This window comes from Lotus japonicus, chromosome 2 (assembly GCF_012489685.1).
Source record: "Lotus japonicus ecotype B-129 chromosome 2, LjGifu_v1.2".
NCBI classification, from domain to species: domain Eukaryota; kingdom Viridiplantae; phylum Streptophyta; class Magnoliopsida; order Fabales; family Fabaceae; genus Lotus; species Lotus japonicus.
In genome coordinates this window covers 88,592,773-88,607,835 of record NC_080042.1, presented here as the reverse complement: position 1 = coordinate 88,607,835, position 15,063 = coordinate 88,592,773, and the positions used below count along the sequence as shown (strand labels likewise).

General features: G+C 36.1%; 2 protein-coding genes and 1 non-coding gene across 3 annotated transcripts; all 3 read left to right on the top strand.

The window, feature by feature from the left end:
• The first annotated feature begins 201 nt into the window (after nt 1-201).
• On the top strand, nt 202-273 carry TRNAQ-CUG (transfer RNA glutamine (anticodon CUG)). Its single transcript has one exon. It is a non-coding gene; the product is annotated as a tRNA-Gln (tRNA).
• Nucleotides 274-3,566: 3,293 nt separating this feature from the next.
• On the top strand, nt 3,567-5,937 carry LOC130740724 (protein RADIALIS-like 3). Its single transcript, XM_057593403.1, has 2 exons — nt 3,567-3,847; nt 5,749-5,937. The coding sequence occupies exon 1, from the start codon at nt 3,567-3,569 to the stop codon at nt 3,843-3,845; it is 279 nt and encodes a 92-aa protein (XP_057449386.1). The 3' UTR covers nt 3,846-3,847; nt 5,749-5,937.
• A 6,552-nt stretch (nt 5,938-12,489) lies between these two features.
• LOC130740723 (GATA transcription factor 18-like) lies at nt 12,490-14,374 on the top strand. The gene is made up of 2 exons (XM_057593402.1): nt 12,490-13,415; nt 13,652-14,374. Exons 1-2 carry the CDS (start codon nt 12,984-12,986, stop codon nt 13,952-13,954), a joined length of 735 nt encoding a protein of 244 aa, XP_057449385.1. The 5' UTR covers nt 12,490-12,983; the 3' UTR covers nt 13,955-14,374.
• The last annotated feature ends 689 nt before the right edge of the window (nt 14,375-15,063 follow it).

Below are 15,063 nucleotides of genomic sequence, written 5' to 3'. Positions count from 1 at the left end.
CTTCATTTGAAACACCATTAAGAAAGCCTCGTTAACATTAATCTGCTTTAAGTTCCAATTATGGGAAGAAGCTGAAGAAGCTCAAGCATCATAATTCTTATTTAGTCCCTTCAAAATCTGATCACACTTACTTTGCAGATCCGTACTTAAAATTCACTAAACTTTACGATATAATAATTTAATGCGATTATTCATCAAGTTGGTCCCATGGTCTAGTGGTCAGGACATTGGACTCTGAATCCAGTAACCCGAGTTCAAATCTCGGTGGGGCCTTTCTTTTTACATTTTCTTAGCTTTTGTATTTTATTTGTACTTTTTTGTGACCTCTTATTTGGGAGCGCAGAGTTTTGCCAATTTTGTTGCTACTAGAAAAAGCTCTCTTAAAGAATATATATCTAATTTATTGTCACCGTAATTTTATTTAGTATTAAGAAGCATAATATGCCAAATGACGTAGAATTTAAACATACAATAATAGTCTAGGGTTGGACATTAGACTATCAAATAAAAATTTCATTCTACTATTTTTCAAGACAATTTATATAATTCGTATCATGAAATTTTTATTTGATAAATAAAATCTTTTACACAATTTCATGACAAGGTTTTTTTTTAGATAAGCAATTTCATGACAAGGTAGGGTTGGACATCCGAAATTATATAATTTAATAAGTAACAAGGTGTGAAGTTGGTCATTGGTCTTTGTCTCTGATCATTAGCAAGCTTCAATAACCTCATTTGTGACAGCAAAAAATGAAAAGCAATCCTCTCAAGTCTCAACGTGACAATAAGAAGTTAAGAACAATAGGCCTCAATTTCCAAGGTTAGTCCTTGTACAATGTATAAAATGAAAAAGGTATATTAACACAAAAGAAAAAGAGAATCAAATGTGGATCGGTTTTTTTTTTGAACTTAGGTTGTGACATGAAGCATGGACCAAATGGATTTTACTCATCCGGATGATTGACCGACATATGTTAGAGCACATCTGAAAGACCAATGGAACTATCGACATGTCATAGTTGGATCAGAAGCTCAAGCTCTGTATTTGCTTTCAAAGGGATGTTACTTAATAGTTGATAGGTTTGAATGGGTCAAAGTTGTTCTACTGGTAGATTTATCCCTATAACCATGTTAGTAGTCATTAAGTGGGCTGAGACAGTTAGTATGTACAAAAGGTAGTGGATACATAGATCCGGAAATGTTCACTCTAATATTGAGAAGACTGAGTTTTGAATTTCTCTTTTTTCTAAACTCGGTCTCCTAGGATTCCCTACCTGAAAGAAATGTATTTCTCAAGCATATCAATACAATTTGTAAAGACAGAAACAAGAATAAATTTTGAAGTATAGATACTCACCCAGCCTCACCTCCCTAATCCTTAATGATTAAATAATTAAGCTATTATAAGAAGTGTTTAATAACGTTCAACTCATAGAAAAAGCTCTCTTAAAGAATATATATCTAATTTATTGTCACCGTAATTTTATTTAGTATTAAGAAGCATAATATGCCAAATGACGTAGAATTTAAACATACAATAATAGTCTAGGGTTGGACATTAGACTATCAAATAAAAATTTCATTCTACTATTTTTCAAGACAATTTATATAATTCGTATCATGAAATTTTTATTTGATAAATAAAATCTTTTACACAATTTCATGACAAGGTTTTTTTTTAGATAAGCAATTTCATGACAAGGTAGGGTTGGACATCCGAAATTATATAATTTAATAAGTAACAAGGTGTGAAGTTGGTCATTGGTCTTTGTCTCTGATCATTAGCAAGCTTCAATAACCTCATTTGTGACAGCAAAAAATGAAAAGCAATCCTCTCAAGTCTCAACGTGACAATAAGAAGTTAAGAACAATAGGCCTCAATTTCCAAGGTTAGTCCTTGTACAATGTATAAAATGAAAAAGGTATATTAACACAAAAGAAAAAGAGAATCAAATGTGGATCGGTTTTTTTTTTGAACTTAGGTTGTGAACATGAAGCATGGACCAAATGGATTTTACTCATCCGGATGATTGACCGACATATGTTAGAGCACATCTGAAAGACCAATGGAACTATCGACATGTCATAGTTGGATCAGAAGCTCAAGCTCTGTATTTGCTTTCAAAGGGATGCTACTTAATAGTTGATAGGTTTGAATGGGTCAAAGTTGTTCTACTGGTAGATTTATCCCTATAACCATGTTAGTAGTCATTAAGTGGGCTGAGACAGTTAGTATGTACAAAAGGTAGTGGATACATAGATCCGGAAATGTTCACTCTAATATTGAGAAGACTGAGTTTTGAATTTCTCTTTTTTCTAAACTCGGTCTCCTAGGATTCCCTACCTGAAAGAAATGTATTTCTCAAGCATATCAATACAATTTGTAAAGACAGAAACAAGAATAAATTTTGAAGTATAGATACTCACCCAGCCTCACCTCCCTAATCCTTAATGATTAAATAATTAAGCTATTATAAGAAGTGTTTAATAACGTTCAACTCATATTTTAATTTTAATTTTTAAAAGATTCATGTTATTTTTGTACATTATTTAAATGCGTTTAATACATTATTTAAAAAGTATACACAAATGAATAAAATTAAGAAAAATATATATATATATAAAAATTGATGAGGAAGATACCCAGCAAATTTCCCTGGCCCTAATAGAGCTGGGTTTAGGTATTTTATCTCTATCATTTTCAAACTTGTCACCGAACCCGTTGCATTCTTTACAAATTGACTTAATGAACTTGATAATAATTCAAATCTAACCTATCAAATTTGTTTGATTAGAATAATTAGTTCACTTTATTATTAATTCATTCAAATCAAACCACGTTCACTTTATGCCAACTATAATAAACTTTCCTTTTACCAACAAGTCTCGACACAGTTGATAGATAGTTGGACTTACACATTTAGTCGAGGATTTAATCCTTGAACCGTATGTATGAAGAAAAATTTATTGGAAGAGACTTATCCACTAAATGTGGTCTCCGAGTCTCAATAGATGGCTTCGTTTCGGCACAATTGATAGATAGTTGGACTTCACATTTAGTCGAGGATTTGATCCCTGAACCATATGTATGAAGAAATTTTTTTTGGAAGAGACTTATCCACTTAATGTGTTCTCTGAGTCTCAATAGATGGCTTCCAATTGTGCTCATACCTCATGTAGAACCCAAGACATGAAAAGGGAAGCAAGCAACAGAGTATTCTTGAGAACTGCTTCCTCTCATTAATGCACCAGCTGCATAATCATCATATAATCATATTGTATAAGCATAGTATTTATAAAATGTACTTTTGTTGGACAACTGGCAAACTTTCCATATTTAGTTTAAATGACGCACCAATTATTTGTTTTACAGTGTCATCTCTTCAATCGAGTCACCTTACAATATTCACATTAACAACTTCCTACTCCCTTGTGTTTCCCACCACCCTTATACCTATTGCTTTCTCACTCGTTTACTTGTTTTCAAATTCAGTGACTAGTTGCAACTTGCCACAGTATAACAAACTCCTTCGCATCTGAAATCTTCGTCTGTTTTTGTTGCAATGGCATCCAACACATTTTCTTCTTCTAACACCAGTCTAAGATGGACAACCAAGAAGAACAAACTATTTGAAAATGCCTTGGCAATTTATGACAAGGAAACCCCTGACCGTTGGTACAACATAGCCATGTTTGTTGGAGGCACAACTGAATTTGAAGTCAAGAGGCAATATGAGATACTTCTAGAGGACATCAAGAACATTGAGTCAGGCAAAGTTCCCCTCCCTGATTACACGAGTAATACTGGATGTAGCAAAGTCAGTATCAACAGTGCAGAATGAAGGTAACAGATAAGTATATTATGAACTACTTCCATAAATAGCAATGTTCCTCTTTTGATGAAACTATTAGTTCTGATAAGTATGACTTCAATCATTACTATTATAATTGTTGAGAAGTCTCACATTGACTAGAGATATGACCTAATATGTGTTTATAAAGGGTAGAGCAAACCCTCATCTCTAACCTAGCTTTTGCGGCAGAGTTAGGCTTAACCAAATTCTAAGAATAAATTTAATCATGTCCCGTGGGAGATCATGTGAATACTTCCTAAAAGCTATCATCAGTCTTTTAATCCTTTACTTGCTATAGGAACCAAAAATAAATTTGAATTGAAATTATAAAGATCTCTGTTCAGCAACACAGAGGTAGAGCAGAATGCTTAAAGGGATGAAATGCAGCAACACTAGAAAATTCAAAGCAGAAGAACAAAGTCTTACTTCCTTGGCCTGAGCCACTAAACCTTCTTATCCCTTCCACCACCTCCTTGTTCCCATTTTTGTTTCTTACTCTCATCGTTATAAAATTTACCTCCCTAGTCCTGCTGCTGGTCCTGCTGCCGTGAGTACAGTTTGTTACATTTTCCCTCCACCACTTTCTTTTACGCATAACAGCATGTTCCGCCTTCTTACCCGTAGCTGGTTACACTCTCTCACACACACCCAAAGCACGCCATTTCCTTATCTTTTTGTTTTCTAATCTTTATCTCTGGTATACTGATAGAAACTTGTACTTTATTGGGAAGAAATAGGCATTAACCTCCAATTACAAAGGTAGAGCACAGACACAATGGTCAACGCACTAGCAATTCATCAAATCCTTCCTTGTACTCTACCAGCCACTCTGTTTGCTTCAGCCTCGACAGCTCCGGATATGGTCCCCATAAGTCCTATCTTCGAATCTACATCAAGCAACACAGGATTTGCTTCCAACTTAGGTTCACCTTCCCCACCTTGGCCGTGTAGTGCCATTGCCATGCAAAAAGCCTTACCATCGTTATTAATAGAAGCTTAGCATTTTGCAACTCAAGAACCTCTTCGAACATGAAGAAAAGCTTGTTGCATCTTTCCCTCTTTTCTTGATAGCTAGTCCTATCAAAAGCTTTAAACAGATCTGAGTTTTCTCCGCCACCTATCTTTGAACCGAAACCATCTCTTCATTGTCTTGCCATCGCACGAATGAGCAAGGCCTGGGTTGTCCCCTTCATCGTGTGATACCAGCTTCCCTATTAGCATCTTCAATGACTCAATACTTGCCTTTAACTCATCCTTATTAAGCTCCATTTTCTTTTGTATCGCATCCATCCGCTCCATGGTCTATCTCTGATCTAATCAATTCTGGTCTCCATCAGTCCAACTCTGTTCAAAACCATCCTTGCTTCACAATCAAGAACAAACGCATATCTGCTCCAAGAAGCTCTCATCTTCAAGTTTTCATAGACCCACAGCTCCAAGTCCAAGATGGAGCTTTGATACCAATTTAAAGAAACTGGTATTTTAGTTGAAAGAAGTAGGGATTAACCCCAATTAGGCAATTACCAAGGTAGAACACACTGACATTGCTGGCAGGTTGTGCATCCAGCTCCAAACTTCAACATTAAATATCATTCCATTTCATTAAAAGCCAACAACTAGATGTTTATAAGTATGGTTCACCCTGAAAATGTCCACCCAAAGGATGGAACTTCGATGCAATAGGGCCAAGATGACTCTAGTAGGTACTCTTCTGAAAATAAAGACAGCAATTTTAGAAACATGCTCCCCCCTCCCATAATTTATATTTTAACCGATATAGTGACCAATTTTCTTCATTATGATGTTTCATAAGCATACCGCCAACAAAAGAAAAAAGTGTAAACAGATTTCGTTGCTTGTTTGCTAAGTGTTTTTTTTTTGTTTGTTACAGATTATGAGAAGACTGAGGGATTTAAGACTCTAATGAAGAATGACCTTAAAAATGAAGAGGAACAGCATCTTCGGAGAAGGCGCTTTAACAATTAGGATGATCGATGATTAGTAACTTGGTTTTTCCATATAATTCTTTCTTTTAGGTGTCTGTAATAAATTTCTTCCATGCTTACCATTTACCATGACATCTCTTTTTATCTTAGGAGAATAAAAAGCTTGAATAAGCATTGTTTCAACTTTTTGTTGAAAAATTGAGCATTTAATCTCAAACAAGTCCCAAAAGGCAAGTAAAGAATGGAGAAAGCTAATGATAAATTCAGTTTAGAATGCTAAATACTGACCTCCATGGAAATCACATCACACACAAATGTAAAGCAAAGTGGGGTCAAGTCATGAGAGGGAGTCAGTCACAAAAATGAAAAAGTGCTACTTAGCAGTGAAACATAAATACATGACAAATCTATAATCATTGTAGTCAAAACTTGAAAATTTTAAGGTCATAGGATCTATCATAGACATTCTTATTACTCCAGTCCAGTCATAGATCCACAAAAGCATTCTAGTTCCTTGTAGATGAATGAAGGGGCAAAGAATTTTCACCTTGGTCTATGCTGTCACTGTTTTTTCCGAAACTCTTTGATACATTAAATATCTGTTTCAAAAAAAATACATAATCAATCACTTATAACAATGTGAACAATGAACATCATACCAATACTCTGCATATCCATACATATCCTAATATCCATAGTGGAAATTTACCTTTTGAATTGTGTTCCTCAAGCATGTCTTGTGTTCATCAACAGATGCATGGATAAATTCATGAAAGTGATTTCTTAAACTGGACACGAAGCTCCCGTTCCCAGATTTGTTTCTTTGGCAGAACGAGACCCTCGGCGCTGAGTTGACTGGCAATTGCTCATCAGTCTGATTCTCTTTTGAACCCATTTTCGCCCTCACCTGCAACAAAGTTAATCCAGCAGCCATCAACATCAACATATATAAGTAGTTAAGAAAATTTTCAATTGACATTTTCAGATGCATCTTGTTTGAAACCGTTTAGGGTTTAGGGGAAACAATCGGTGAAACAGGGAAGCATCAAATTGAATGCCTAAAGAAGAAGAGTAACGATGGCGAGTGACTTACTCTGCAGTGGAGCGCGCGAACAAGGGGAAGAAGATGAAGAAAGTGAAGGCGAGAGAGAGAAGAGTGATCACTGTGGTTGTGGTGGCGGGAATCAAATTAGCTTCTGTGTTTCCACCGTTAACCGCTGCAAAAATATACTCAATTTCGTTTCTCGCAAGATTTCAACGGCGTTTCTACGGTGTGGTTTCTGAATCTGATTCTTCAGGCACGCGGCAAAGAGCATTGAGAGTTTTCTTTTTGTCCAAAGCGGCATTGAGTGTGAAGGCCCATTAAAAAGTTGCAGCTCAAAGCTTGTTGGGCCTTTGTACCGGCCTTGTTAGTAAACACAATGGGAGAAAATTTAAAATAATTTCATTTCACTTTAGGTATGATAATTTGGATTATGTATGATTTGGGAATTTGCAAACCGATCAGAAATCAAGAACAAATTCTCAAATCATTAAAAGTGGTCTTGGTGTTGAGTAAACATTAATGATTTGAGAATTTATTCTTGATTTCTGATTGGTTTGCTTTACCAGTTTCCTTTCTTGCAAGCGAGGGGAGAAAAATATTAGTGGAAAAATAGATTTGTGTTTAATTTGATAATTAAAGTTTCTAAAATTGATGATTAAGAAATTTTGTAATTTATTTTTCTAACTAACAATTTTTTAATGTAATTATTAATATACATGTAGAAATTAAAATAAAAACTACATATGTCTATCACAACTACTCTATTTATATATGTGGATGTGACACATCAGGCCTAAGTTACTAGGGTTATCCAAAAAAATCCGGTCTAATCAAAATCTACCAAAATCAGGATTTTTTTCTGAACTGGTTGGGTCGATTTCAGGCCGCAATTCACTCGGGTGAAGGAATCCGATTTTTTGTGGTTCAGACCGGTCAATTTCAGTTTGGGCTCCATTCCGACCGAACTAGGTCTTAGAAAAAAAAATTAATCCGCCAACCTGGGAGCAATATATATACTCTCACTATCCTCTAACTCTAGCCTTTAGCCATCACCAATCACACCTAAACCATAATTGTCACCCCACATCATCGGTCCACCACTTCTCCTCGACAGATCACGACCCGCCACCACCACCACCACTTCTCTCTCTTCAACTTGACGGAACGAGCCGAAGCCATCACCACCACCACTTCTCTCTTATCCTCGAAAGATCCCACGAGCCACAACCACCACTTATCCTCTCTTCTCTAGATCTAAAAACGTTACTTCTCCTCTCTTCACCATATTTGAGTTTCTTTCTCTTCATCTCATTTTTTTGTATAGTTTTTATCTTGGATAAACTAGCCGAATAAACCCACCCGAGATAACCGTGATTCGTTTAACTCGACGCATAACAACAGACAGTAAAACCCTGGTGGTTTGGTGTTTTTCACACGATCAAAACTGATTTTTGGGACTAAATTCGTCCGTTGGACAACCCTAAAAGTTACAATTTAGGTGGGTGATTAAAACCAAATATTTATCAAATCATCAGAACATTTTTTTCATGATGAAAATTAGGACTCATTATTTTTTTGGGAAAAAAATTATTTAACCCAAAAAATTCCGTATCCTTAAGTCGGGCATATATATATATATATATATATATATATATATATATATATATATATATATATATATTCCAACATAGGAAAATTTTAATCCACATGGCTGCACTTCAATGTGTCTTTTTCTCCAAAAGAAAAAAATTATGAATTTTCTTTTAGAACTCAGATCTGTCTATTGAATATATTCACAAGATTCAAATATCAAATCATGTGGAGATAAAGAAGCAGAGGGAGAACTGTTGTTGTCCAAAATTGAATGATTGGAATAGGGTATTCCAAAGACCAAACACATCAAAGGAAACAGAGCCACTGAACATAGACTTTAATCTCGTGATCATCTGCAAAAGGGGTACAAAACCAAGATTCCATGTTAACGTACACAACTGAAAAATCGAACGGGAAGTTTGGGGGGAAAAGGAAGAGGTCTTAAGCATGTATAGGATCCAACGCTACTTTGCCATCGCCCTGTTTGTCCCACTTCAACCTTTGATACGTACTATAGTACCATATATAGATAAGTTTAGCAGTTTTTTTACTTTAATTTTTATTTCTCTTCAAAATAAAATTTGTGTGTTGGATAGCTTGAAGGAAGTGTTGCTTGAAATTTGTCTCTGCAAATGATTAATTTCTATTTCTATAAGGAGACTACTATTAAATGGATGCCTCTATCGATAAATGTTTACAATTTTAATTTTTTCAAGTCATGTTAAATATTATAAATCAAATTTAATTTTCATACAGGCAACACCTCTTAGACCTAGATCATATGCCTGACCCGATTCCTAATACATCGTCTGTTTAGGGAGTGGCCTCCTGCAACACAATATCCATTAAGCCCAACCGAATAACTTTGAGCTCAAGTCACTTATATCTAGACCGTATATATCAGTCTAGTTTTAAACATGTTTTTACTGTTTACCAATTTTATCAATCATGACATGTAGATTAAAATGGAAAATGTGGAAAGTTATTAGATTAAAAAAATATTAAGTAAGTGGTGTGAGTTTAAAAAAAAAAATCAGACGAGAAATGTATAGTAACTATTAAATTATGATTAGATTAAATATATTTCAACAAATAGATTTATTTAATTTCATCATTTTCAATGTCCTTAAGAGATGGATTAACAAAATGCCAAAATTATAAGATGAGAATAATTTTCAGTGTTACATGTGCAAATACATCACTAACAACGCCGGTTCAAAAATGAAGATGTGAATAGCAAGGAAAGGATCCATCAATTAATCACCACAAATATACCCACCTGACCTAAAGCTTCATGTTTAATAAAAAATTACTTCAAATTTCCTTGATTAACTTTGAACATAATTCCTTTCAAAAAAAAAAACTTTGAACATAATTACTTCAAAAATGAACGACCAATCACATTATAATAATGGCTTAATAAAAAAGATAAAGAAACGTTCTTTTAAAGTGCATACAATCTATACACTGGCGGATTTAAGACCACCTTTGACCAAAAAGGTTAGATCTCCACAGAGGAGACAATTAGAGGTTACAGAGTGTGATCTCAGATTTTAAGGTACTGACAACAAGTTAACTTTCTTATGAAGGGTTTCTCCTACAATACGGATCCCCTTTTCTTAAATGTTGGTTCCCTGCCTCCTCCTTAGTTTACCACTTTAATGTTTGCTTCTTCTTTTCCTCCCTTAAATTCCTATTCCACTTCTTTAAATGTTGCTACTTTGAATCCTTAACTGGCTCTACCAAAGAAGATCCCGTCAACAACAAAACCACTGGACCAATCCAATCCCAATCTACAAGCCAAAAGCCCCCTCTGCTGGTCTCGATGGATCTAGTTTGAACCAAAAAGAAAAATAGAATTATCCCAAACCCCAAGTGAGAGAAAGACAGACATTCCAGTTGTATCTTGTTGCTTTTGATGAGGAATATAATTTTATTCGTTCCCAAAGTTTATTTTAGTCATAATTGTGTTATTTGTTGTATATACTTTATAGCATCGTATATGCGCTACCTAATAAAATATATAAGGGTGGCTCTAGGCATTGTTGAACACATTTGCATGCATGCAATACAAGAAATCCTTCCACGACACCCACGTGGCATCTATTATGTTAATGGAGTAGTGAATTGATTGATTTTAAGATTTTCGTCGGATTAGGCGTTGGATACGATTTGGGTAATTATCATTTCGATTTTCAACGTGACCCTTAACATTGGGAAATTGGAAATACTCTATTATTCGCAGGTGAGTGTGAGTCCCACCAAATCCAACGGGCCACGTAACATCATGATTAACCAGACCATTATTTACATGTAAGACTGTGCAAAACTGCGGTTGTGAGGCGGTGACCAGTAATTGCATACACCACCAAAAAGTTTACAATGAGTCAATGACTAGGCTTCTTGAACATTTAATTGAAGGTTTGTTTCCTAAATTATACGTATAGCGTGAAATATTTATTCATTAGAAAAGGTTCATTTTTTCATGGTATAAGTACTTATTGATAAGAATATTCATACTAGTACTAGTTGTTGTTATTTGTCTTAAATAATCAATCAATCTACTATTCTCCCTCTTGTAGCGTGTTAGCCACAGCCTAAAGGAGATTGAGGGAGTGATTGAAAACGTGACAGTGTAGGATCCACGACAGGTGATGTGCGCGTGAGAATAATACAAGGCTTAGCGTCTTGGGGTAATCGTAGTTGTTTGGACGTAGTTTACAAAGCAAATAGAGAGCATCTTTTGGAAAGCGGTGGTTTTCCCGTTTGTCGAACTGTGGTTTCATCAATCTCAATACGATCTGATTCTCACTCTCTCCTCCGTGATTGAATGTTTTTTTGAATCTTTTGATCGAATGAAATTAATGGGATCGATATTCCAGAGAGAACTGTGTTTTGTTTGTTTCTTTCATTGGCCTTGCGAATGCTATGATGATGATGTGTGGGGTTTTATTATATATCTTGGAATAATTAATTTTTTAAAATTTTGAGACCTTTTTTTCTTTTCTTTTTCAGCTTGGTTTCTATCTTTGACCCAAAGAAATAATGTGAAATCTCTATTGGACTAGACATATATACACTACACAGTGAGCCGAGCCATGGTTGCTTTGATGATTGCAGAGTATCCAATTTGAGATACCTTTATCTCTCCCTTTATCTTTTTGTTGTTGTGATCCAAAAATCAATCAAATCTGAGGGATCTTCTCTTCTTCTACTAATACTGTTGCTCACATAAGCAACTGCACCTAAAAAGCAATGTTGTGATGGGTTTTGGATTCGGGGCACGAGGTTACTATCATGACGAACTTGGCTTTCGTTTTCACTTTCACGTGATTCCCACGGTACGGCAGCTCCAAAAACTGCCATAGCTTCTTGTGTTATTTGTGTAAATTGTGTTTGTAGTTGCTTCTGCTCCTCCCAGCTTGATGGATTGGACGGCCTATAACAACTAACGGAGCTCATGAAGATGCAGAAGTCATTGTTCTGTTGAAAATTGAAACTAACCACATGCATCAAGATCACACATGCACATAGCCACCACCCACTAGCTAGCCATAAACTTGGACACATGTACGTGGTTACTTAATTAGCATCTTCATGAGATAAAATTAATTAAATTAAACTGAGAAATATATTAATTAAAGAGTAACTTAAAATGATGTTGATTAGAATGATGAATTTGGACAGTTAGAATATTGGATTACCAAGACAATGCAGGGAGTATAGGCATAGAGTAAATTGGGATTAGAGTTTGGTTTGATGAGAGCGTGAGAATAAGGGGAGGGAAAACTATTCCATTTTCCTTGGGAGGGTGGGGTGGCAGTGAGTGACAGAGGAAAAGGCAGAGATACGGATACGGACAGAGGTTTTTGCATTGGGTTTGAGTTCAGAGACACTAATAAAGGCCTCGTGATCGGAGAAGGCAGATAGATCCATGGAAGACTGTACCAGCTAGTCACGTGGGCTCTTTTTGACTAACCCAGCTGCAATGACCAAAACCAAAACCAAAACAAAACCACATCTCTCTCTTTCTTTTTCTTTCTTGTTCCAGCAGCTACTGCTATAAATTGAAACTACGCAAGGGGAAATCTTACATGAAGTCACAAACAGTGCCTCAGATAGAAAAACTCATACACTTTGCTTATTATACCCTCACTCCCTCCCTGACTCACTCACTGCACCACTTCAGAATAATGCACCCATTGGGTCCCTCTCTTTATTTATAATCAACTCTCCATTTGCAATTCACGACAACGAGGAGTCTGCACCTGCTGACTAGTATTTCGCCATTTTATTAGCCTCACGACAACAACACTCACCCCCTCTTCCCCCACTCCGTACCATTCACCCTCTTTCTTCCAACTTCCAAGTCCTCCGTTTTATTATTGCTTGCACTTCTCTGTTTCTCTGTTCTCTGTTCTGTTCTCTCTCACCTTTGCCTATTAATTCTCCTCTATCCTCATCACACTTTCACATTTCATTTGCTCTCTCTTCAATCGGAAGAAACCGTTTTCTAAACACTGGAATAACAAGAAGCCAACGATGCATCGTGCTTGCAGTGAACACGTGATGGGACACTGCACATGTGGGATGTTTCATGGCCAAACAAACTCCTTCTCAATGCTCTTCTCCATGCCCAACCACCAACCCTATGATGAATATTCCGACATGTATTCCTACACCCCTTCTTCCTCCTCCGTGGACTGCACGCTCTCCCTAGGTACTCCATCCACCCGTGTAACCACCGAAGACCATGAAGAGAAGCGAAACCACCGCCACGAACGCCGCTCTGTCTCTAACTTTTGCTGGGATTTACTCCAACCCAAACACAGCTCTCAATCCCAAACCAAGTCCACAAGAGGAGGCACCACCACTAATACAAACTCAAACAATGATTCTCTCCTCGCTCGCCGCTGCGCCAACTGCGACACCACCTCAACACCACTCTGGAGGAATGGCCCTCGAGGACCAAAGGTATATGTTATAAACATATCTACACACAAACTATCGAAGTCTTTTATTTAGTTCATGTGATTAAGAATTTTCAATAGTTCATCTAAGTATGGTTTTCTCTAGAAATCTTAGTTTACAAATTAATTTTAGTACATAGTACTATGTAATAGTTTGAATGAGCCAGTTTTAACATCATCTACCATGCTCTTTCAAATATTTTCATTTATTTTAATAGCTTCTGTATGAATTAATTGCAGTCGCTGTGCAATGCCTGTGGGATAAGATTCAAGAAGGAAGAGAGAAGAGCAAGTGCTGCCGCCGCCACACCGGCGACAGCCACTGGCGGTGTAATGGAGTCGTCTCAAATGTACAACCACAACAACAGCTCATGGTACGGAAACTCACAGAGCCAGAAGATGCAGTGCTTCTCACCGGCGATGGGAAACGAGCTCCGGTTCATGGATGAGTCCGATAGGGACTCCGAGAATGGCATTCCCTTCCTCTCTTGGAGACTCAACGTGACGGACAGAACAAGCCTCGTTCATGACTTCACCAGATGAAAAAAATAATCATATAATAATAATGATAACAGAAGATTACAAAAGGAGCTTCTCTTACCTAGACGGTCAAGACCAGGCAGTTATACGTCAACGTTTAATGATGGTGATGTAGAAGATGTTTTTGATTGCGATGGTTGTGGTCTCGTCAACATGATGTTTTCTTTTCTTTTTTAGTTAATTAACCTTTTTTTTCTTTGCTTTCCTTTTCTCCCTCTCCTTGTCTTGCTGTTGCATAAGATGGAGTGAGAAATGGATAATTCTTATTTCTTAGCTTGCTTTTTTCTTTGGACTTCTTTAACTATCTCTTGCACTCATATATGATCCTACTTTTTTTGTTGCTTCACTTTCCCATCTTTTGTAGATTAGTGGTTATATGTAGTTGAAGTTGACCGTGATATAAATGATAGTTCTATCCATTTGATTTGGTCATCTCCAAGGTTATGGGTATAACCTTGTGCTTTTGCAGATGCCATAAACAATCTCCAACTTTGACATTTAAACTAAGCACAAAAATGTTGTGAACACTATTAAAGAATTAAGTATTTAAAATGTTTATATTGAGCAAAAGTTATCTGAATAATTTAAGGGTCTTTTAATAAGGGATGAAGAGAGTATTAATTTTCACACGATTTCACATGCAAGAATCAATTTGAGCTTATTATTTGGACTTGGAGTTAATCTGCCATGTGCTTTTGATTCTTTTTTATTAAAAGAATTGGGACTGGCAAGCCTATTAAGCACGCAAGTCATTTTTCACATTTATAAAATATCACATTAATTACTCATTCTTATGCCAATTTATGCTAATAATTTTTCTTTTCTTAGAGTTTGTACTTTATATAGTGGTTGTTTTCAATTTTATTTTATTTTTTCTGCATTTCACAGCACAGACATTCATAAGAAATAGAGAGGCATCAGACACGGGTGCATTTAATTCGTTTGAAGCATGATTCAATGCTAAGGTTGTATCACTGTTCTCTCTGAACCGAACACTGGGTGCCGTTCAGAACAGTAAATCTGAGATGTTTTTTTAGAATACCACATCAAATCTAATCGTCCAATGAAGTTAATGTAGCAATGGCTGCGAACTCATGACACTTTTTCATCAT

Coding starts and splice junctions, on each gene's coding strand:
- LOC130740723 (XM_057593402.1), top strand. CDS start 12,984: ATGCATCGTGCTTGCAGTGAACACGTGATGGGACACTGCACATGTGGG. Junction 13,416..13,651: donor ATGGCCCTCGAGGACCAAAG/GTATATGTTATA, acceptor AATTAATTGCAG/TCGCTGTGCAATGCCTGTGG.
- LOC130740724 (XM_057593403.1), top strand. CDS start 3,567: ATGGCATCCAACACATTTTCTTCTTCTAACACCAGTCTAAGATGGACA.